Source organism: Melitaea cinxia, chromosome 10 (genome assembly GCF_905220565.1).
Source record: "Melitaea cinxia chromosome 10, ilMelCinx1.1, whole genome shotgun sequence".
Taxonomy (NCBI): Eukaryota; Metazoa; Arthropoda; class Insecta; order Lepidoptera; family Nymphalidae; genus Melitaea; species Melitaea cinxia.
Genome location: NC_059403.1, coordinates 8,103,255 through 8,126,803, shown reverse-complemented (window position 1 = coordinate 8,126,803; position 23,549 = coordinate 8,103,255). Strand labels below are relative to the sequence as shown.

The window sequence follows — 23,549 nt, the reverse complement described above, 5'->3', positions numbered from 1 at the left end:
TCAATTATACTACTCTCAAGTAGTGATTGATGTATTCCTTTGTTGAGTAAGGTTGCTAGAGCTCCTAGGGAAGTTCGTAGTAGGGTCGGTAACGCATTTGAAATTATCTTACACTATGTTTTGTGTTGGCTCGACTTTAAGCTGCCCTATAATAACGAATTTTTTTCGTTTACGTTTATAGAATTTTAAAGTTTAAAAACTAATGTTATAATGACAAATAAAGAATCTCACTTTCACGTTTATAATATTAGTATGGATTATAATTTAATATCCATACCAAAAACTGAGGTAGGGCATAGCAGGACATTTCATGCTCTAAATATAGAGCAGCCCGACTGGGGTAGTACCTCGATCTTACAGAAGATAACAGCTAAATATAATAATACTGTGTCCAGGCAGTGTTCTCTTCCTGTTGGTGAGTAAGGTGACCAGAGCTCTTGGGGTAAGGGGGTAATCGGGGGTAAGGTCGGCAACGCACTTGAAATGCTTCTGGTGTTGCAGGCGTCTATAAGCTACAGTAAAGGCTTACCATCTGGTGAGCCATGTTTGCCGACCTAGTTGTATATAAAAAAACTGACACCAAAAAACATTTCACATATTATTTTATATGTATTTATGCAAAACGGCTCGAAAGCAATATAGTACCTAAGTATGTAAACACAAATAAGAGTTTAATTTTGTAGTTTGAAATAACTATTTATTTAAAATCGTTTGTATAAAAACATATATTTTATAAGTTTTTAACACAATTTAAACACAATACACATATCGACTAAATAAAATATATATGCATATATAGATGTTGTCGAAAAATAAAACTCTGATTCCAAAATCGGGTAAAAATGTACATATCGCTTCATGTTACTGATTAAAAGGTAATTTAAATAAAAAGTACCTATTTTACGTTTAAATAATCATAAAGTTTGTTTTTATAGTACATTTTTTTTATTGTGAATATTAATAAAATTATATAGTTTAATATTATTTTTAAATCAATTTTCAGGGAATTTCAGAAATTTTTTGACGAGCCATTTGTAAATAGTATCTGGAAAGGGTATTTTTAGTAAGTTATAATAGAACTTATAACGCCATGACTCAACTTTATACATTTTTTTAGGCTTATTTTCAGTGAGCGTTTTCATAAATGTTTCAATTAGATTTTCATTATTCATGGAATCGAATCTGGTATTATTGGATGCATATTTCAAGTAATTATTCAGGTTTGTTATTCTCTTTTCATGCAATATTCTTTGTTCTTCACTCAAGTTTTCCAGCATCGCAGTACCATTTAAATATTGACTTCCCAGTAAATTGCTGGACTGCACGAAACCACCTAAATAAATAAAAAAGTTTTATTCAAAAATAGGCGATTAGTATAACTTTTGAACGACCGCATCAAATTGGACAATTTTTTTCTGCTCTTTATTGCTATCCACCTGTCGTCTTTATCGCCTATCCGTCAACCCGCAGTGGAGGAGTGTGGTGAATTAAGCTCCGACCCTTCTCCTACATGGAGAAAGAAGACTATGCCCAGCTGTGGGATGTTACATATTGAATCGTCGTTGTTGCTAGTCAGGGTTGTACAAAAGAAAATTAAAAAATCGATCTATCGATGAAAAAATATATATGACAGTATGATCAGCTAGTCGTCTTTATTTTATTTTTTCGTAACATTCTTTGTTAGTTAATACAAACAAATAATACAGCAATTGATTTTATTTGTTAAATTGATTCAGTACTTCATCTCATCGTATCTACGTAATTAATGTAACAAATAAAATCACACACACATTAACACATATTATTTAATCGTAAAAAACAAACATTATTTGTGTACCGGGTATGAAAGCCACAACTTTCAAATCATCCTCCACATGCTCGAGTTGTAAGGCTCGTGTCCACGCCAATAAGCCAGCTTTACTTGCGCTGTAAGGTCCAAATCCAGGAAGAGGCTGTAGTCCACAGTGACTAGCTACGTTGATAATTCGAGGTTTTAGACCCTGAAAACATAATTTTAGACTTGTCAACTTAAGAGCGTTGAGAAGTTTTGGTACTGATGTAAAAAGTAAGGTAAGTTTGATTTAAGTATGTGGCAGTGGTACAGTACCTAGTCCTTGTCCGGGTGGTAGCGTCTTATTGTTTCCCCAAATATGGTGGGATAAGATTTGAGAGAAGAAGAAATTTACAAATGTTAAATTTTCTTTTTTAACTGCCTATGCCCTTTGGTTTCACCCACCTTAATTTGAGGAAAAGAATTGCCTATAAAGCCTCCGTCGGTAATCCAACACAAAAAGAATTTTTCGATTCGAACCAGCCGTTTCTGAGATTAGCGAAGATTATAATATTAGTATATCTATACTAATATTATAATCTTGAAAAATTTGCATGCATAGATTTGCTATAGAAACGTTCGGTTTTTTCAAAATTTATCTGGGCGTTACTTAGATATTCAACCGCGGTAAACACGGTTTTTCGGGCGTACCTAAATCCTGATTTGGATTCCTGGCTCGAATCCCAGGATTAAAAGTAGCTTATATGCTAGCTCCACAATCTCCTCATTCTTATAGTGAAAGTTCCATAAGAATCAGTTCAGCCGTTCCGAAGATAGCCCAGACAAACAGAAAGACAAACAGACAAATTTTTAAAATCGTTTGTATTGTGAAAATAACTATAAGCACCACGGGCACTTCAATTTTATTTATATGTATATATAGATAACATAATTGTTCTTTTTTTTTTGTTACGTACACAACACCTCGCGACAAGGTGTTTTTTGAAGTATCTTTTCACATGTTTTAAGTCAAAGCACTTGATTTTGAAATTAATAAAATTGGTTATTAAAATAATAAAATACAGATGATTTAATATATAATAGCGGCAAATATTGTATTCTAATATATGTAATTATAAATGAATTTTATGGAAAATTATAGTACAATAGGCACTTACATTATTTGCATTTATTCGTAAATCAGGCAAAAAAGCAGAAACTACTCTCATTGCCCCGAGCAAATTGATGTTTATTGTGTTTTCAATGATTTGTGGCGTTTGCCATTCGTAGTCACCAATGGTCATTACACCAGCATTGTTTATTACTGCGTATAATTCTATAAGTACAATACATACAATTATGTAAATCATAATCCCAATATAACAATTAAATTAAAATCACGGTACTGGCTTGAGGCTGTAGCGCTGGCGATCGCAGGTTCGATCCCCGCACATGACAAACATTTGTATTGGTCATACAGACGTTTGCTCTTAATTTTAATGACGCCCGTTGAATGTGTGGTGTATATTTATTATAATTTATTTGCATAAAAATGCTAATCGTAAGATCTACCGGTCTGACTTAAAATTAAACTGTGTTTGAAGGCCTGTTAAATAATTAAATATCACTTTAGCCTATCACAGTCATAGGCCTCCCTAAGTTCGCGCCAAAAATGGCGCGAATTCGTTTGTTTTGTTCATAGTCACTACGCTAAGCAGGCGGGCTGGTGAGTGCAGGGCTGGTTTTTCGCACCGAAGACGCTGCTGCCCGTGTTCGAAATATTTAAATATATAAGGACAAAATATGTAATAAGTACAAAAATTAATTTTAGCGCAGCAATATATACTTAAAATCTTTATAGAATATTGATATAATCAAAATAAAGGCAATATTGATAAACTTTACACTTATTTCAAATTAAAATATCCTAGATTTATAATTTTGGTCACAACAAAAATATTATTATTTCAGTCCGCTTGATGGTACTTCGACAGTAACGATGCTCCGATATAAAAAAGGAACAGAGTGATATATCTTATTCATTTCGAACTGTTTTTGGAACTAGAAGAAATCTTTAGATTTCAGCATCTCAAAACTCAAAAATCCCCTTTTTTAAATTTGTAATATTAAACACTATTTTTTTATACAGTAGAACCTCGATAACCAAAACCTCGATAACATTAAAAGTTCTTCAATTTAATAAAAAAAAAAAAAACTTTTTCCTTTTCGTCAAAGCCCAAAACCTCTTTTACTTAAAATATATATCCTGTATAACTTAAATTAAAAATTCAGTACTAGCCCTTAGTTACCTAAAGAAATGTTTCAATAAACAATAATTATGACATAAGCTGTCTGCCATTGTCATCTATACATATAATAAAATGGTAGGAAAGTCAAAACTGTACATTGAATATTTTTTTAAAGAATACTTGGGGTGTGATCTACAATCGATACCGAAGGCAAAAATATAGTTTTTAGAATTTTTGTCTGTTTGTCTGTATGTATTTCCGGGATAAACTCAAAAAATATCTATATAATCAAAGAATATTATTAAGAAGTCGGGTCAACATATAGGTTTTAAATTATCACGCTATACCTACCACCTACGGGGAACGAGCAGTGAACCTTTATTTCTTCAAAGCATTCTGTAACAACGTGTAATCTAACGACGCATATTTGATTGTTGTTATTATGTTAATAACCATGCTATAAGCTAGCTTCATACTATAAATAAAGACATTCTGTAGTATATTTAGTATCAGCATTGCACCAGTGGGAAACCGGGGCGGGTCGCTATTTCGAATAAAAGTGCAAAAAGTAATCGGAATTTATTGATCACTAGCTGTGCCTGCGACTGCGTCCGCGTGGAATTTTAAAAAATATTGTTCAGCTCGCAGAGTTACAAAATAAAAATATTTCTAAAATAAAAGTAGCCTAAGTTACTCCTTATTATATCAGCTATCTGCTAGGGAAAGTCCCGTCAAAATCGGTCTAGCCGTTTCAGAGATTAGCTGGAACAAACAGACAGACAGAAAGACAAAAATTGTAAAAAATGTCATTTTGGTATAATATGTACCGTGTATACATCCATATGCATTTAGTAAAAAGCGGTTATTTTAATATTACAAACAGATACTCCAATTTTATTTATTTGTATAGATGTTCACTAGTTGCTGTTATGTAAAAAAAAAATCGATAAAATCACATTCACCTATTGTTTGTTTGAAATCCCTTAAAATGGTTCTTGTGGCGTTCAGGACAACGAGCACTGTGTTGTTGATAAAATTCGGGTAAAAAAGGAACTATGCACATATGTATTACGTCATCCCTAACATAAACCCTGGATAAATTAAAAACTCCGTAACTTGAAATATTTTGTGTTTCCTTTGGGTTTTAACTTAATGAGGTTCTACTGTAGTTCTAATTTGTACTAGCAGTGTTTTGTGGTTTTAAAATCGAAGATTACCAATTATGTTTCGCGGTAATTTGTACAAAACGACTTCGTTAATATTTCACTAGCACCGCTTATAAAGAAATACTTCCATTTCAAGACGGGTTATCAACTTAAAAACTGAAATAAATTTCATGCAACAGATTTTATGTGACGCTAATGCTAACGTATATATGTAGACATACACTCAGACAAAAAATAATAATCCTAATTATTTTTTGACTCCAATTGCTCTCATAACCCTGCTGATAATTCTAAATAAAAAACGAGGATTTGTATGGGAAGTTATTGTAAAAGATTTTATGTTCAAACAGGGATTCCAAAATTTTCATACAATTTTTATCTGGACTATCTGGATCCAAATTGATATACATATCTGGAATAACCTCCCATCCAAATCATCGTTTTTTATTTGGAATTTTTAGCAGGGAAATATCGTAAAAAAAAAATTAATTATCTTTTAAGTACAGACATCGACCATTTACAATTTATTATGTGTATATATACGGATATGAATGTAAATAAAAATATACATACTGTGATTTGGATTGTTTTGTACAACACTCTTCACGTAATCTCTAAACTCGATGACGCTTCTAGAATCTGTAACGTCTAGTTTAAAGGGATGAGCGCAAAGATTTTTAAGCGCTTCAGACGCTTCAGTATCAGTGCCTTGGTACATTCCTAAAACATAAAAAACTCGTAATTTAACCATTAAACTATCTCTAGTTACCTACGCATTGTTGTTTTATAATTTGTGAATTCTTCAACTAGGCAAATCAAAATTTGAAATAATAAGTATTTTGTAAGGCTATAAGAGATCATTTCGTAATGATATTAAATTTGAAATCAAAGCTGCTCACCATAAGATAATTAAAGGTACTGTTTCCAGTATTTTTTAATATATTTTTACATTTTAATAAATATTATTTTTGATGTGATAACGTCTTATAAGTCGATGGACACCGGCTGCACGCACGAAAAAGTGTCACGTTCCGTCTGAGCCTGAGCATGCAAGCGTGAGCGCGCATTGTGAGCGCGGAACAAGCGATTGAGAGGCACGGTGGGTCCAAGCGTTGGCTTGTGACACATTTATCTCTCTTCTCGCGTGACGTCAGAGCTAGCAGTTCGAATAAATAAATGTTAATTTATCGAAAAAAAAATCTAGTTTTCAATTAATCCCTTCTTTGTATTATAGAAAATAATGATGATTCAGTGATAACAATTCAATTCATAAAGTTATGCAATTTTTCGTCAATATTTATGACGTTATCACGTAAAACTATCATCCGTAAACCGACTTTACATACAACCTTTTTTTTAAATATAAAAGGATAGGCTGATAATCGAACAAAATATTTCAATTTACAAATAGAAATAAAAGTAATATTATAGCATTTTTTATAAATGCACTTACAACTAAATACAGTAATTATATTATTACAATTTGTGTGTGAAGGTGAATTTGATACGTACGGGGATTGTTATGTTATAATGTTATATTAGACAAGTACAACCTACCCGCAACTGTAACTAGTCCTTCCCTAGCCGCACGGGCAGCTATAGCCCATCCAAGGCCACTGTCACATCCTGTTATAGCAACAACTTTAGTCCAGGACATTTTGTTTTCCTTAACCTGTTAAACATGTAAATAAAATTTAAGATTAAATTTCGCACCCATCTGAAAGGCGATATATACAAATTGAATAATAAATATTTTATAAAAACCAATTAAACTAGATTATTATTTTCTTCTATTATTATTAAGTTCGTATTTTGTTGTTAGCTCATACGTTTAATAAAACAAGTTCTACTCACTGTTTTCTTACCGGTCTTTATGAGGTCACAGTTCTGGATAAACTGACAAAAGAGAATATTGTTATCTACCGTTTTTATTACTGACCGTTGTAATCTTGAACCTAAGCGGTGCATATGAAGTAGGCGTCGGATGTCATTGCATATTTATAACGAATTTCATGTTTGAATTAGGCCTTGTTTCATTCGAAAGATATATACACGTGTCACTCGGAATTTGTGTAGCTTTGACGTTACTTACTTGTGGTACCTGTATTACTTATTAGCGATTGGGACTTCTTATATACTCGTAATAGTTATTAAATCTGTTTGATAAATACCTATCTTAAATAAACGATTATTTTTGTTACATCAAATAAATATTGTTTATTTATACAAATGTAATAAACGCTTTACTGTCGACGTCCTCTGGAGCAAAAATTCTTTGCCGGTTGTCCGAAAATATACACAACACAAACATAAACGCCCATTTTCCGACATATGGACGATATATGCAAATATTTGTCATGAGTTGTAACAGAACCAGAGTACGTTACCGATATCGTCAACCTATTTATATATATATTTTTAATTTGTAATTATAATATAAATATTAATAAAATTCTTATTATTTTGTGTAAGAATCCATTATATTACGAGCGCAAAGCAAATACAGGGACGCTATGGCTAGTCGTTAGTAATTTTGAGTTCCAGATATTCTTTACATATCACGAAATGTATTACGACATATTTTTGCAGGGCCATAATAAAGGGTAGGTACACTCAATCGAGTGTCCGGTTTTCCTCAAAGTTCCGCTCGTGTTCTATGAATATTAGGTACATTCAACATGATATTTTAAAGCATTTATGCTATTTTACATATTAAAACTTAGCATTGCTAAAATAACTACTGGAATCGATTTAGTTATTTAAAAGTAACAAACAAAAAGCTCTCACGTCTATAAAGATAATTATAAAACTATAATATAAATTAAAATAATTATCACGTACTAGTTACTATTTTAGCAATATTTGTCGTCTTATAAAAGTGACTTTTATTAAGAAAAATGTAGAACACTTGAACAAAAGAGATGCCAATAAAAGAGGATCATTTCAGCACGAATACCCAACTGAGAGATTAGATCTATTGAACGGAAACAATCTTGTATTTCTGGTTCGCTTCACCCATGATCGAATCCATTGGGTAAAACTGTTTCGGGAACCACCGCAAATGACACTAACTGATCTCGAACACCCTACCGACCCAATTATTCAACCGGCAAACTAATTATCTCGAATTATCTGCGTTTAATATTTTTTTAATGATAGCGACTCAAGTTCTATAACTTCGTAGTAATGAGGTATTATTACCATAATTAATAAAATTATGTGACATTTTATGGAATTCACTTCGCTCAATTCTATTATGCTTTGTTAATTAACGCGAACTATTTTCGCTGATAATTTTTTTTTAGTTTTAATTTTTTTTTCTTTCTATTTCACTGTATCATTTGAGTTCGTATGGAATTTATAATATATCTATATATTATTTAAGAAGATGTTAACGAAACTTTACTTATTTCATATTTTTTTCACATTGAGGGTAGCTATATAGTCTAAATGAAGTTTATTAGTATAAACGACAACAATTTGAATTGCTTTGAATTTACCGCTTTACCTATCATACAAAGTTTTAACACGATATATGTCAGTGGTGAACAATTGACATTTTTCGTTTTTTATATCTTAAAAAACTCTATAGCATGATGGTTAGGTTACGTTAGCCGTGATGAATCGATACAACACACATTTTTTAATCGCCCTCGAGGGGCCCGTCTCCGATACAAAGTAACAAAACACGTACTGACAGCGGGACACGCACTAATTGTGACACGGTGCGGAAATTTACAGATTGTTCGTGGATCTTTATTTGTAGCTCTGGTTTTACATAAATATTGTCTGTAAAGATAAACGACTAGTTTTATACGTAGTAGAGAAAAATAAAGACATTCGTTTAATTGTTTAGTACTATTAATGGTTATTGATGTTAAAGTTATTTTTGTAACAATATTTTGCAGAATATACTTCACTTATTTTAATGTTTTCATATAAAAAAAGTAAATAAATATGATAATGAAAACTTTCATTAGTTTTGAATAAAATATTCGTTTTAGTAAAAATACTTGGTTCTAAGCGCCAAGGGTAACAAATGTTTTGTTTCCTTTACCCAATGTTACAAGCCTACTAATTATTTAATTAGAAATAAATAACGAATATTTTGTTATTATCGACTTTGCTGTCGTATGGAGTTAAAACTACATAATTGTGTTTGCAGGCAAACGAAAAAAAACCGACTTCAATTATATCGACAAGTAATACAACGTAGGTAGCCGAAAAAATAGTTAAGTACGCATTATCAAAGATTACTCCAAAAGTTTTCATCAGATCTCGATGAAATTTAAATGTAACTACATGATAAACAACGGCTTTCGTTTAACTTAAAAATCATCAAAATCGGTACACCCAGTAAAAAGTTGTACGGATTTTCGAGTTTCCCTCGATTTCTCTGGAATCCCATCTCAGATCCTGGTTTTCTTTTCATGGTACTACATCAGGGATATCTTCTTTCCACAAAAAAAGAATTATGAAAATCGGTTCATAAGCGACGGAGTTATCCCCGAACATACATAAAAATAGACCTGATAAGAAATGAGACTATCCGCGAGAGAACGAAAGTAACCGACATAGCTCACAGAATTAGCAAGTTGAAGTGGCAATAGGCTGGTCATCTGTGTCGCAGGACCGATGGCCGTTGGAGTAGACGGGTCCTAGAGTGGAGACCGCGTCTTGGCAAACGCAGTGTGGGACGTTCTCCGGCCCGTTGGACCGACGATCTACGTAAGATTGCCGGTGTAGGCTGGATGAGGATTGCGGAGGACCGGGATGTGTGGCGCGAACTTGGGGAGGCCTATGTCCAGCAGTGGACTGCGATAGGCTGAAGTGTGTATACATAAAAATATATTTATCTAATATATAAAATTCTCGTGTCGCGGTATTTGTAGTTAAACTCCTCCGAAACGGCTTGACTGATTCTCATGGAATTTTGTGTGCATATTGGGTAGGTCTGAGAATCGAACAACATCTATTATTCATCCCCCTAAATGTTAAGGGTAGTTCACTTCTATTTTTTTTTTAAATATATTTTGATAATTTATTTTATTTTTATTTTATTATGATACAGCATCAAAAAATACATACAACCCTAAATTTTCATAATATATATGATAAAACAACGTTTGCTGGAACAGCAAACGTTCTACGTATATATACGGTCGAATTGAGTAACCTCCTCCTTTTTTGAAGTCGGTTAAAAAGTAGAATTTATATTTACTCAAAATTCCGAACTCAAGGTTCTTATACCGGTACCGGATTACGATACATGTAACATGTAATAAAAATCTCAACATTTACTTTAAAGCTTTTAAAGATTTGTAATCTCAATTTCAACTTCTTTTCCCCAAAAGCGTTGTTAGGTTGCAATAAAATTTCAACTTTGCCGAAACTTATTTTAGATCTTTTGTCTTTTGCGGGCATGATTTAAACGACCCGTTCACGGAATAGCGGTCATTCGAGTGACACTTTTAAAGAGAAGCGCCCTCCAGGGAAATCTACGCGCCCTCGGCTACTTTCTGATAATAGTGTTTGTTCATTTAAGTGTCTGGAAGTATTGTATAGGTTGTGGAAAAGTTAATATTGTTTTTTGTTACATAAAGAAGAGCCAAAGGGAAACATATAAATTAAATTGAAATTTGAAAGTAGTTTACATATATTATATTTATTTTATTCTAGCTGTGCCCGCGACTTCGTCCACGTTGAATTTAACAAAAAAGTTATTTTTCAGCTCACAGAGTTATACAATAAATAAATTTCTAAAATAATCTTTCTAAATAATATAAGCTATCTGCCAGCGAAAGACCCGCCAAAATCGGTCCAGCCGTTTCAAAGATTAGCCGAAACAAACAGGCAAAAACAGGCAAAAACAGGCAAAACAGGCAGACAAAAACTATAATAAATATTATTTTGGTATATGTACCGTGTATACATCCATAATTATGCATTTAGTAAAAAGCGGTTATTTTATTTTTACTAACAGACACTCCAATTTTATTTATTTGTATATAGATTAGAACTGTAGAAAATGTGTTAATTTTTATATATTTAAAAAATAAGGTTTAATGTTTTAATAAAACATGAAGATGAATATTATATAATATGTCTGCATAATGTCAGCTTCTACTTGGCCTTTTTTATGTGCATCGTATAACTAGCTGACCTGGAGTTCTTCCTACGGCCATATTTTTTTCATGGATATACCGATTATTATAATTTTCTTAACACAATCCTTTTCATTACACAAAAAAAATCCGCTTTGTCGCAGTCGTTAGGATGTTGCTTGCATATAGATTATGCATTTCGACGTTTATTTATTATTATTACTAGATAACCCAGCCACGCGTTGCTGTACTCAGTACTTATAATTTATTAAAATATATGTAAATTTTATATTCAAATGTGCCATTTATAATCTAGAAATAGAAATACGGCGCTATCTAGCGGATATCTGTGCAACTTAGATGCCAAACCGCCATCTTATATAGAAATAGATATACGGCGCCACCTACCGAATATCTGTGCAACTTAGATGCCAAACCGCCGTCTATTAGGATTTTATAGAACTAACCGATAAATACATACTAAAGTCGTATTGTAAGCATTTTATTTGCAATAACAATATTGAGATAAAAGCTACCCTATCTCCCAAGTTGGACCAAATTACAGATGCTTACAAAATTTGATAAAAATTGGTTCAGTAGTTTCGGAGTTTATCGTTAACATATATCGTGACACGAAATTTTTGTATTTTTTAACCGACTTCCAAAAAAGGAGGAGGTTCTCAATTCGACTGTATTTTTTTTTTTTTTTTTTTTTTTTTTAATGTATGTTACATCAGAACTTTTGACCGGGTAGACCGATTTCGACAAATTTTGTTTTAATCTAAAGGTGGGGTGTGCCAATTGGTCCCATTTAAATTTATTTGAGATCTAATAACTACTTTTCGAGTTATATCTAATAATGCGTTTTTACTTGATGCTTTTTTCGTTGACCTACGTTGTATTATACCGCATAACTTTCTACTGGATGTACCGATTTTGATAATTCTTTTTTTGTTGAAAAGGGGATATCCTTAGTTTAGTACCATGATAACGAAACCAGAATCTGATGATGGGATCCCAGAGAAATTGAGGGAAACTCTCGAAAATCCGCAACAACTTTTTACTCGGTGTACCGATTTTGATAAATTTTAATTTAATCGAAAGCTGATGTTTATCATGTGGTCATATATAAATTTTATCGAGATCTGATAACTACTTTTTGAGTAATCTTTGATAACGCGTAGTTGCTTGACTATTTTTTCGTCGATCTACGTCGATTACTTGTCGATGTAATTGAAGTCGGTTTTTTTTTCGTTTGCCTGTAAACATAATTTTTATAGAAAAGGGGACAAATGGCTGTCCGTTCACCTAGTGGATAATTCACCTAGTGGTAAGTGAAAGCAACATCCATAGACACCCGCTACATCAGAGGATTAGCAGGCGCGTTGCCGGCCTTTCAATTAATAGGAGTATGTTCTTTTATTGAAGGTCCCTAAGTTGTATCGATTTGGAAATACCGTAAATAATTAATAAACATGACGATTCTTTATTTTTTTTAAATGATATACAGATAATTTAATTACAATTAATCCCTACTTAATATTAAATGTGAATGTAAGTTCGTTTGTTACGCTTTCACGCGAAAACTACTTAATCGATCATCATGAAACTTTGTATACATATTCTTGGAGGTATTAGAAGTAACATAAAGAGTTAGGTTAGGTAGTCTATCGGGGACAAAACAACTTGATGCGTAATTTATATATATAGTACCTGGGTGACCGAGCCCAGCTCGGTATTTTTAGTAAATCGTGAAGAATTAGTAGTAGAAGAGAGAGTTAAAATGATTCGCTGCCGGTATGGATGAAGTCTTTTTTAACCGACTTCAAAAAAGGAGGAGGTTACTCAATTCGGCTGAAGGAAACTCAATATATGTATATATATCGCACCTTCGGTGCAACAAAGTCACAATTCAGGACACTTTTTTTGTTATGTCTTTTATTAGAACTTTTTGATAATTTAATATAAGATTTTTAAACGATAGCAAAGAAAGTAAACTATTAATTTTATAAAGATTTCAAACCTACTATAAATAGTAATCCAGAAATGAGGAAGTAAAAGCGAAAAAAAAAAATTGAAAATGCTCTCCTGTAAAATTAAGAAATGGGCTGTTTTGACTTTGTTGCACCGAAGGTGAGATATATATATATATATCACTATCACTACATAGTATAAAACAAAGTCGCTTTCTCTGTCCCTATGTCCCTATATATGCTTAAATCTTTAAACCTACGCAATGGATTTTGATGAGGTTTTTTAGTAGATAGAGTGATTGAAGAGGAAGGTTATGATATGTATAATAACACCCATTAATGGCTAATTTTCAAAGCGATTTCAACCAATACAGCATTAATCCTTATGTAATTAAATACCTTAAATACATTGTTGATTTAATATAGATCTATATGGCCCATTTACAGCATATGATTTAAATGAATATTTTTGAAGATATTATAGATTTAAAAATTGCGATACGTAGCGTTTGCGGCAGTTCCGGCCGGCTTTTACTCTAAAGTTAACGCGTGCGGGCCACGGGCAGTAATGAATAAATCAAAACTACTGGGTCGATTTGAATGACATAGGCTATAATTATATTTTATACCCGTGCGAAGCCGGAGCGGGTAGTATATATATATATTTTAATGTATGTTAGGGGATAACTTCGTCGTTTATGAAAAGATTTTGATAATTCTTTTTTTGGTGGAAAGGAGATATCCCTGGTGTGGTAGCATGATAAGGAAACCAGGATCTGATGATGGGATCCTAGAGAAATCGAGGGAAACTCTCGAAAATCCGCATAACTTTACATTAACTACATAATACTTAACATACTACTGGGTGTACTGATTTTGATGATTTTTAACTTAATCGAATGCCGATGTTTATCATGTGGTCATATTTCATCGAGATCTGATTACAACTTTTGGAGTCTTCTTCTTTGCCTGGCTCTTTCCCATTTCATTTGGGGTCGGCCCTCCGTATCATGTGCCTCCAGACAACACGGTCCTGGGTCTTCTCTTTGGTGACTTGGGCTTGTTTGAGGTTCTTATTTACTACAGCGATCCATGTGATTCGGGGTCTTCCTCGTCCTCGGGGCTTAGTTTTAATATCCAGCACTTTTCTGGTCATGTGGTCAGATGGTCGCCTCATAATGTGTCCGTACCACCGCAGGCGGCTCTCCTGTAGTTTTTCTGGGATAGGTCTTACTTTGAAGGTTCCTCGTATATGTGTGCTTCTGACATGGTCCAGCCTAGTCACACCACCTGCCCACCTGAGCATCTTCATCTCTGCGCAGTGCAGTTGGTTTTCGTGCTGCTTTTTGAGAGGCCAGCATTCAGCTCCGTATGTCAAGGCTGGTCTGACGGCTGTTTTGTATACTCGTCCCTTTATGCGAACGGGCATTCGGCTGTCACATAGCACGCCGGACAGTTCTCTCCATTTCATCCACCCAGTATTTATACGGTGGGTGACGTCGGTGTCTATTGACCCATCCCTATTGATGATTGATCCTAGGTACTTGAAGTGGTCCACTTCTTTTAGCTGTGTATTCTGCAGAAAGATGGTTTGCTGATGACGCTGCTAAAGTTACAATGTATGTACTCGGTCTTCTCTCTGCTTATTCGCAGGCCTGATGTTTCCAGAGCTTCCCTCCACTTTTCCAAAATCTGCTGCAGGCTATTTGCATCTTCACTGATGAGGACGACGTCGTCCGCATACAGAATGCCCCATGGTGGCGCTCGTTGCAGATGTGAGGTGAGATGGTCCATTACAATATTAAATAGCAGAGGGCTGAGTGCGGAACCCTGATGCACACCAACCTTCACACCAAACTTATCGCCTGTTCCCGCTGGAGTTCGCACTTTGGCTGATACTTGGTGGTATATATCTTTGATAAGCATTATGTAATGCTCGGGCACACTCTGAGCCCTTAAAGCACGCCAAATTAGTTCTCTCGGTACCCGATCGAAAGCTTTTTCTAGGTCGATGAATATCATGTGCAAGTCCGTTTTGTTGTCTCTGTACTTTTCCATCAAGGTTCTGACCGAGTGTATAGCATCAATTGTGGACTTACCGGCAGCGAATCCGCATTGGTTTTCAGTGACGCTAGTTATTTCAAGTAGCCTTTGATTGATGACTCTTTCCCATATTTTGAAGGAATGTGAGATCAGCTTTATAGCTCTGTAGTTGTCGCAGAGTCTTATATCACCTTTATGTTTATAAAAAGGGATGAGAAAGCTTTTCCGCCATTTGTCAGGAATTTCATTAGCTAGGAACTTGTTGAAAAGTTTAGTCAGAAACAGTACGCCAGTATCTCCCATTCTCTTCCAGAATTCAACAGGGATATCGTCAGGACCACAGGCTTTATTATTTGTCGTTCGTTTGATTGCCAGAGTTATCTCTTCCGGCTTTATACAAGGGATAGGGCCTTCTGTAGCAGGAATATCTTGTGGTGCCTCACTGAGGGATACCTCATTTAGCAACTCCGTGTAGTATTCTGTCCAGCGGTCTCTGATGTCTTTATTTGATGTTAGTAGTTTACTTTGTTTATTTTTGATAAATCTGTTTGTGGTAATATCCCTACTACTTTGGTGTTTGCGTTTTGCCAACTTAAAAATTTCTTTATCATTTAAGGCAGTTTCAAATTTAGCGTAGAAATCATCCCTGGTGGTTGCCTTGGCCTGTGCGACAGCTCGTTTTGCGATTTTCTTAGCAATTTTATAAGCCTGGTGATCAGCAACGTCTGTTGTCTGTTGCCATAATTTGAAGAGTGTTTTCTTAGTCTCTAATTTTTCTCTTATTTCATCATTCCACCAGCTAGTATCCTTGTTATTATTGTTGGCACCTTTAGATACTCCTAAATATTGTTTTTTGGAGTTTTGGAGTAATCTTTGATAATGCGTATTTCTTGACTATTTTTTCGTGTACCTACATTGTATTACTTGTCGATGTAATTGAAGTCGATTTTTTTTTCGTTTGCCTGCAAACACAATTATTAATAATGAATTAACGCAAAATAAAAATAAAAATAACGATAAATTAAAAATTGATACAAAATATACAATTACAACGCTTCAGTCTGTAATATCCCACTACTGGGCATAGGCGTCTTTCTCCATGTAGGAGAAGGATCAGAGCTTAATCCACCACGCTGCTCCAATACGGGTTGGCGGATATTAAGCGAGTAACGATCGCTATCAGGTGTACATGATAACAACCGGGGCCGACGGCTTAACGTGCTCTCCGAGGCACGGTGGGGAGACCCACAAGGACTGTACAAATACCTAGACCACGGCAAACACCTGTATGGCCAATACAAATGTTTGTCACGTACGGGGATCGAACCCGCAACCGCCAACGCAACAGGTACAATCCATGGCGTAACCGTTGCCCCAACGCGTGTCAAACACAATTACAAGGTTGAGAGTAATTGCGTCTCAAAAACTGACAGGCGCTTCAACAAATCGTGTTTTTTTTTCTGAAAATCACATTTAAATACGAATTACATATTTATAAAATATGAATAATATTTTTTTTACCGACAATAATAAAAAATATAAATAAATATAAAAAATCAAAAATAATTAAAAAATAATAATAATAAACTGTGTGGCTACGGCACTAAAGAATTTAGCCACCCCCTCTCTTCCCGTGGGTGTCGTAAGAGGCGACTAAGGGATAACAAGGTTCCACAACCACCTTGGAACTTAAGAAGCCGACCGATGGCGGGATAACCATCCAACTGCTGGCTTTGAAATACACAGGCCGAAGACGGGCAGCAGCGTCTTCGGTGCGACAAAGCCAGTACTGCGGTCACCAACCCGCCTGCCCAGCGTGGTGACTATGGGCAAAATACATGAGTTCACGTTATTTTTGGCGTGAACTTGTGAAGGCCTATGTCCAGCAGTGGACTGTATAGGCTGTAATGATGAATAATAATAAAATATGAATAATATTTTTCGATTTTACCGACAAAATAAATAAAAAATAGGAACAGCCTATTTAAATATAAAATAACCAGTGCAATTAGAAAAAGAAAAAGAAAAAATAATTGACCGGACTCGGTTGGTCCCGACCGACCGATTTCCCATCGAGCTATGCAACTAAATTGACAAATGCGAAATTTACCTTCGCATTCTAACGATATTTTTTTCACTCCCTAAAAACGGGGATAAAACGACATTTCCTGAAAATGAATCCTAGCTAGGTAGATTTATCTCCCCCGAAACCCCCTATATACTAAATTTTATGAAAATCGTTGGAGCCGTTTCCGAGATCCAGATTCTATATATATACAAGAATTGCTCGTTTAATAGTATAAGATATTAAGATTAAATCCCTGTAATATAGAGTTGGTAATACTAGCCCGTTTGACTAGCCCGTTGGCGCAGTTTGTAGTGGTCCTGCTTTCTGCTCCGCGGGTTGCGGGTTCGATTCCCGCCTGAGTGAGGGTATAATATATTTTATATTTATTTATTTATTTATATATGTATTATTTCTATGTATATTTATAAAAAAATAGCTAAGTCGGCTGTTATCTATAACACAAGCATTAAGTTGCTTATCGTAGGAATAGACGACCGTGACGAACATACACATATTATAAGATATAAAAAAAACTTTTATATATCAAAATAATTCATTATAAGTACACAAACTGTCAGGTCTTCCTAAAAGGCGGGAACGTAATGGTATGGCATATCTATTCAAATTTATAAATGATATTTTTGATGCCCCTATTCTGCTTTCAAGAATCTCCTTTCGTATTTCTTGCAGACCAGAAAGAAATGTTCGCAAAAAAAGTATTATTTGTAGTAAAAGTAATATAAGTACATGCGGGAAAAACCGTTGCTCAAAATTTCACATATTGACATTTTTTTATTTTTGATGATTGATGTAATTATAGCGTGATGTCCTTATATATGCTGTGTGGCTACGGCACTAAATAATTTAGCCACCCCCTTTCTTCCCGTGGGTGTCGTAAGAGGCGACTAAGGAATAACAAGGTTCCACAACCACCTTGGAACTTAAGAAGCCGACCGATGGCGGGATAACCATCCAACTGCTGGCTTTGAAATACACAGGCCGAAGACGGGCAGCAGCGTCTTCGGTGCGACAAAGCCGCGGTCACCAACCCGCCTGCCCAGCGTGGTGACTATGGGCAAAACACATGAGTTCACGTTATTTTTGGCGTAAACTTGTGGAGGCCTATGTCCAGCAGTGGACTGTATAGGCTGTAATGTAATGTATGTCCTTATATAATTTATAACACAAAGTAGTTTTATAAAATTGGCGTAGAGGTGACGTAAGTTTACATTTACAGTAACGTGCCTCTTTGAGGACGCAAAACTTATAGTTACAGTTGTTATCAAATACACCTGATGTCAATTTTTACTTTTGGTCTCTGGTAATCTAAAAATCTAAAATGTGCAGTAGTAGCAGAGTAGGTAATACATTTACTGTTGGTAAGTTACAGTTAAAATAATGTAATAAAGTACTTATATGGATTTGAACCCAAGTACAAAATTACAGACACATGACTTTAATGAAAAAGTAATGCATTTAAAATAACGTCATTATTATAATCAATCTTTATTTATCCAAATAATATAATAAATAATAAACAATTGTGTAAATGTTAACTCCCGATAATATTTCTTATCCACGGTACGTAATAATATACGTTTGTATACAGAGAAGGCACTGTAGTACCGCAAGGGCTGTCTGATCTTTTTCCACTAACAACACCGACTACGTAGTAATTGGTTCTGTATTGTAACATTAACGGTCCACCGGAGTCACCTTTGCAAGTGTCCTTCCCAGTGTGCCCCGCTGCGCAGAGTTGAGCAATTGACAAATAAGGATAGGAGGCTTCACATTCATCATGAGGTACCAAATTCACGATTGTTGATTTCTTAACATTTGTATTGTATTCCCCGTTTCGACCCCAGCCAACGACAGTTAAAGGGAGATTGGAAAATTCTGGATCGTCTAAGTTGGTAGATGGTAGGCATATCGGCCTTATGTACCCTGAAATAATAAAATATTATGGATAAAAATTGATTCGGAGAGAATATATTTGGCATATTAATTTTTAGCTTACGAGTGTAGGGCGCGTATCCATCGATTTCGATGAGAGCAATATCATTATAAAGCCGATCATCATCGAACTGAGGGTGGATTATTATATTTTTTGCATGCATCAAAACGTTGTCTATACATTTTCGGTTCTCGCTTAACCCAATTCCTATATTCGCACAATCTCTCGGAAACGTTCTCTTGTCATACTCTGCTAGAGTTATTTCAATGCTGGAAAAAGATTTATCATTTTAAATATTCATTATATTCAGTAAATCGTTGAGCGATGTGAATGATACTAAAAATAAAACTATATGAATAATTCAAAGTGAAAAAAAAAAACAAAAAATTCCAATTGCAATTCCATGTTCAAAAAATTTTCCAAAATTAAAATTATGTTTGGTACTGTTTGTATTTAGGTACTTATAATAACAAAGAAAAGTATTATACGAAACAATGATGTAAATATAATGTTCTTTTATAATTTCCTAAATTCACTATAACATCACACATCAAATCATCATTATTTCTGTAAGATACGAGTCGTTTCTATAAGAGAAATATAATTTCCTACATAAACAGGTAGATTCTAAATCATTTAAAATTATGCTGTAAAATATCTTATGATGCATTATAGTTTTTTTTTTTTTTTTAATTCGATAAATTTTACTTACTCAAATAATTTAGCTTCATTTGAAAAAAGACAATGTGCAGCAGTAAGTATATATTTTGCGCTAATCAATGATCCACCACAACTGAATGATTCCCTATGGTTACCAAGAGCAAAAATTATATTCAATAGCACTGTCCATGGAAACTGGAGCAGCTCAGTATTCTTGCCACCTGGTTTTAAAAAAGTTATTTAGTTACGGCAATATTCGGTTGTGTTTTAGTCAACCATGTCAGAAAATAATTTGCGCGTTTATCGCCGCATTTGTGTAATTATAAAACATGTCTGTTTAAAAGATAACAGCTTTTTTACGATTTTTTATCTTCGTAGAGTATAAGATGAAGTAAAAATTTGAAAACTAGCAAGACCGGATTTGTCATCCGACCTATCGGTTACTATTCACAATTTCTATCGATTCATTTTATAGAAATGTCAAAAGATGAAACTTATGTTAATAATTGTGAAATAATATAATTTATGTACCAGCTATTCTGTCATCTAACATGTCATCGTCTGTTTCATTTTCCGCTTGTCGTTTCTGTCTGGGACCAGCGAAACTATTCTGATTAAATGGTGGAATTATCTTAAAAATCTTTTGCAAATCTGTAAACAAATATAGAACACAATCGTTTTTTTCTTCTTAAAATAATTAACTAACAACATGACTTTTTATTTGAACACTTATGTACTATCATTTTGTGTTTTAAATTTACATTTTTTAAATTGCTTCTAATTTAGATAGCTTTAATATATAGTGTGTTGCACATAGAAAATGTAATGATAATACAAACTCGTTACGCCTGTAGAATCTGACGCGTCTTGACCGCAGCATCCAGATGTAGGATCCGGCAGCAAGCTCGTTTGCACTTTGCATTGATAATCAGAATTCACTAGACCATAGAAATTACTGTTTCCATTGTTTAAAGTTGCACTCTGAGGATTGGGTTTTTGAATGAAATACGGATTTTGAATCAAATTGGGCTTTAGCGGTTTCTCTCCTTTCTGGTTCTCTGGGTTCGGATAATATGGTCCTGGATTATGTGTTTTATCGTCTACATTACTGCTTTTTTGAGGATTTTCGTGGTTAAACTGAATGGGCCTAGTTTCCCTTTTCTTAGTGTTTTGTTTATTTAATGGACTGTCTGATGTGTAAAGATAGCTTGTGTTATTTCGCTCGGTTTTGCTAATGTTTGAAACTAAGCAGCAGACCTGAAATATTAAAACATAATTAATAGTTTTGATCTTTATATATATGCGTATATGAGACATTGTCATTATTTTCACTGTATGTCAGCAGTTACTATTTAGGGAATATACATCATCATTTTTGATTACCGATGAGGTTTCTCCATGATTTTTGGAATTATCACAAGGAAAATGTGACTTCCAAATTCGTTGTTCTTGAATCGTCATCCGCATAAATCTAGGGCAATCACTGATTTTCACACATATTTTACAACGATCTGAAACGGGCAAATTATTAAAATGAAAATTTTATATCCGCTGATACGATTGATGATTTTTTACGTACCTTTCTTAATTGGATTTTTATATATTGCTTTTTTTGTTTAGCTCACTATTATATAAAATATATATTAGCAAAGGGAACTCGATTAATGAAAATAGAAATATAATTTATTTAAAAATAAGTGACGACAACGAACGCTGTCAGGAGTTATAATATGATACACAATATAATAAATTATATTTTTACCTTTTTCAGCGACTCCATTCCAGATGATGTTTATCCATATAATAAATAAAGCAATGCATAGCGGATACTTTCTCATTGTTTTATAATTATTACAACATAGCTACTATATAAAAAAACACAACGTATTCCAAGGACTCTTAACACCGTCATACTAAATCGTTATTATTGTCAACAAATACTTATGTACCTTATCTGTAATTGATGAGAGGAATCTTGTGCAGGCATTTGCCTCTAATTACGTACAATCGCATACCGTATGATTAATTTAATAGTTCCTATAGTAAATAGAACTAATAATGAGAAAATTGAGCAATTCATAGAAAAATCATAGATGATTGGTGATGTTACAATGAAACAATAGAAATGTTTACGCAGTATAAATATTTATGGTCGGAAAAATTGTGCTTCGATTATTTATTTGAGGAAAAATAAACTCAAAGTGTTCGAAGATGGAAAATATTTACTGTTTTTTGTGAATACCATTTTATTTTTACAGTATTTGTTCTACCCATTTCAAATGCCACGTAGTATTTTAATAATTTAAATGCCTATATTTTAAATTTTTTATTCCACAACGTCTCAAACCCTTAATTTAAAATATATAGTCGTCGTCGTAGTTGAAATATATACTTATACTAATAATTTATTTCATAAAATGGAGGTGTGTGTTTCTCAACCTCATTATACAAGTATACGTTTTCCATTTATACAATCATATTACATCATTTTATTTTTTTATTTGAAACATAATATCATTTACAACTAAATATTAGGTAATAATGTATATAACGTAATCTGAAGCTAAATATGTTCCCTCAGGCAGAAGTAATTCGAGTCATGACATTTAATCTTCGTAACTTTTAAGGTTTTAATTAAATAGATGTTTAGATGATTTTCTCGACGCCGTGTAGACAGAGTAACGCTACATTTAATATTTTTTTGCTGCTTTTATATTTTTGCATAATAAACAACCACTCTGGTGCAGTGGTGCTTGTAGTCGCCTAAAATACAGATGGCGTTCGATATATCCGCTCGGGATGAATATTTGTATATGTCCAAATATTACTTTTCGTTATGGATGTATTTTCTTGTGGGTGGCCCCACCGTGCCTAGGAGAGCACGTTAAGCTCTCAGTCCCGGTTGTTATCATAAAAACCTGATAACAACCGTTACTCATAATAGGGAACATGTCCGCTAATCCGCATTGGAGCAGCGTGGTGGATCAAGCTCCAATCCTTTTTCTACACGGAGAAAGAGGCCTATATGCCCAGCAGTGGGATATTACAGGCTGAATCGTAAACAATTGGTGTAGAATTGGCGGAAATGAGTAATAAAGGTATTATTTCATTGTACTTATGCTGAGAAAATTAGTGCATTAAAACAATTGACCTTTTAAGCTTGTAAATTTTGGTCAGGTTTAAACAACTATGTTTTATTATTTCTAAATATATCAGATCCTGGTTTCCTTATCATGGTACCACACTTGGAACATCTCCTTTCCAACAAAAAAAGAATTATCAAAATCGGTTCATAAAGGACGAAGTTAAGATAGAAGTTATATATATAGGGTCGAATTGAGTAACCTCCTCCTTTCTTGAAGTAGATCGATAGCATTCAGACGACAATAGACGCTCGTATACGTATACAGATAATACATACAAATATACATAATTGCGGATATACATATATACAGGTATAAAGATACAGAAGTTTAATTTATGAAACACTTTTTTTATCGAAGGGTAAAATTAAAATTTAAGTTAATGTAAATAAAGTTACCAGAAGCAAAGGAATAAACA

At 33.8% G+C, this 23,549-nt stretch overlaps 2 protein-coding genes across 2 annotated transcripts; both read right to left on the bottom strand.

Moving 5' to 3' along the window:
* Positions 1 to 959: 959 nt before the first annotated feature.
* LOC123657330 (D-beta-hydroxybutyrate dehydrogenase, mitochondrial) lies at positions 960 to 7,078 on the bottom strand. The gene is made up of 6 exons (XM_045592898.1): positions 7,041 to 7,078; positions 6,744 to 6,858; positions 5,760 to 5,906; positions 2,950 to 3,107; positions 1,838 to 2,000; positions 960 to 1,333 (listed from the first exon to the last, which is right to left on the bottom strand). The coding sequence occupies exons 2-6, from the start codon at positions 6,841 to 6,843 to the stop codon at positions 993 to 995; spliced, it is 909 nt and encodes a 302-aa protein (XP_045448854.1). The 5' UTR covers positions 6,844 to 6,858; positions 7,041 to 7,078; the 3' UTR covers positions 960 to 992.
* An 11,786-nt stretch (positions 7,079 to 18,864) lies between these two features.
* Positions 18,865 to 21,901, bottom strand: LOC123657231 (CLIP domain-containing serine protease 14D-like). Its single transcript, XM_045592807.1, has 7 exons — positions 21,751 to 21,901; positions 21,372 to 21,499; positions 20,828 to 21,245; positions 20,520 to 20,639; positions 20,041 to 20,218; positions 19,392 to 19,597; positions 18,865 to 19,318 (listed from the first exon to the last, which is right to left on the bottom strand). Exons 1-7 carry the CDS (start codon positions 21,824 to 21,826, stop codon positions 18,927 to 18,929), a joined length of 1,518 nt encoding a protein of 505 aa, XP_045448763.1. The 5' UTR covers positions 21,827 to 21,901; the 3' UTR covers positions 18,865 to 18,926.
* Between the last annotated feature and the right edge of the window lie 1,648 nt (positions 21,902 to 23,549).

Coding starts and splice junctions, on each gene's coding strand:
- LOC123657330 (XM_045592898.1), bottom strand. CDS start 6,843: ATGTCCTGGACTAAAGTTGTTGCTATAACAGGATGTGACAGTGGCCTT. Junction 2,001..2,949: donor TACGAATAAATGCAAATAAT/GTAAGTGCCTAT, acceptor TTATGTTTTCAG/GGTCTAAAACCTCGAATTAT. Junction 1,334..1,837: donor AGTTGTGGCTTTCATACCCG/GTACACAAATAA, acceptor TTATTTATTTAG/GTGGTTTCGTGCAGTCCAGC.
- LOC123657231 (XM_045592807.1), bottom strand. CDS start 21,826: ATGAGAAAGTATCCGCTATGCATTGCTTTATTTATTATATGGATAAAC. Junction 20,219..20,519: donor GTTAGATGACAGAATAGCTG/GTACATAAATTA, acceptor AAATAACTTTTT/TAAAACCAGGTGGCAAGAAT. Junction 19,319..19,391: donor TGGATACGCGCCCTACACTC/GTAAGCTAAAAA, acceptor TTATTATTTCAG/GGTACATAAGGCCGATATGC.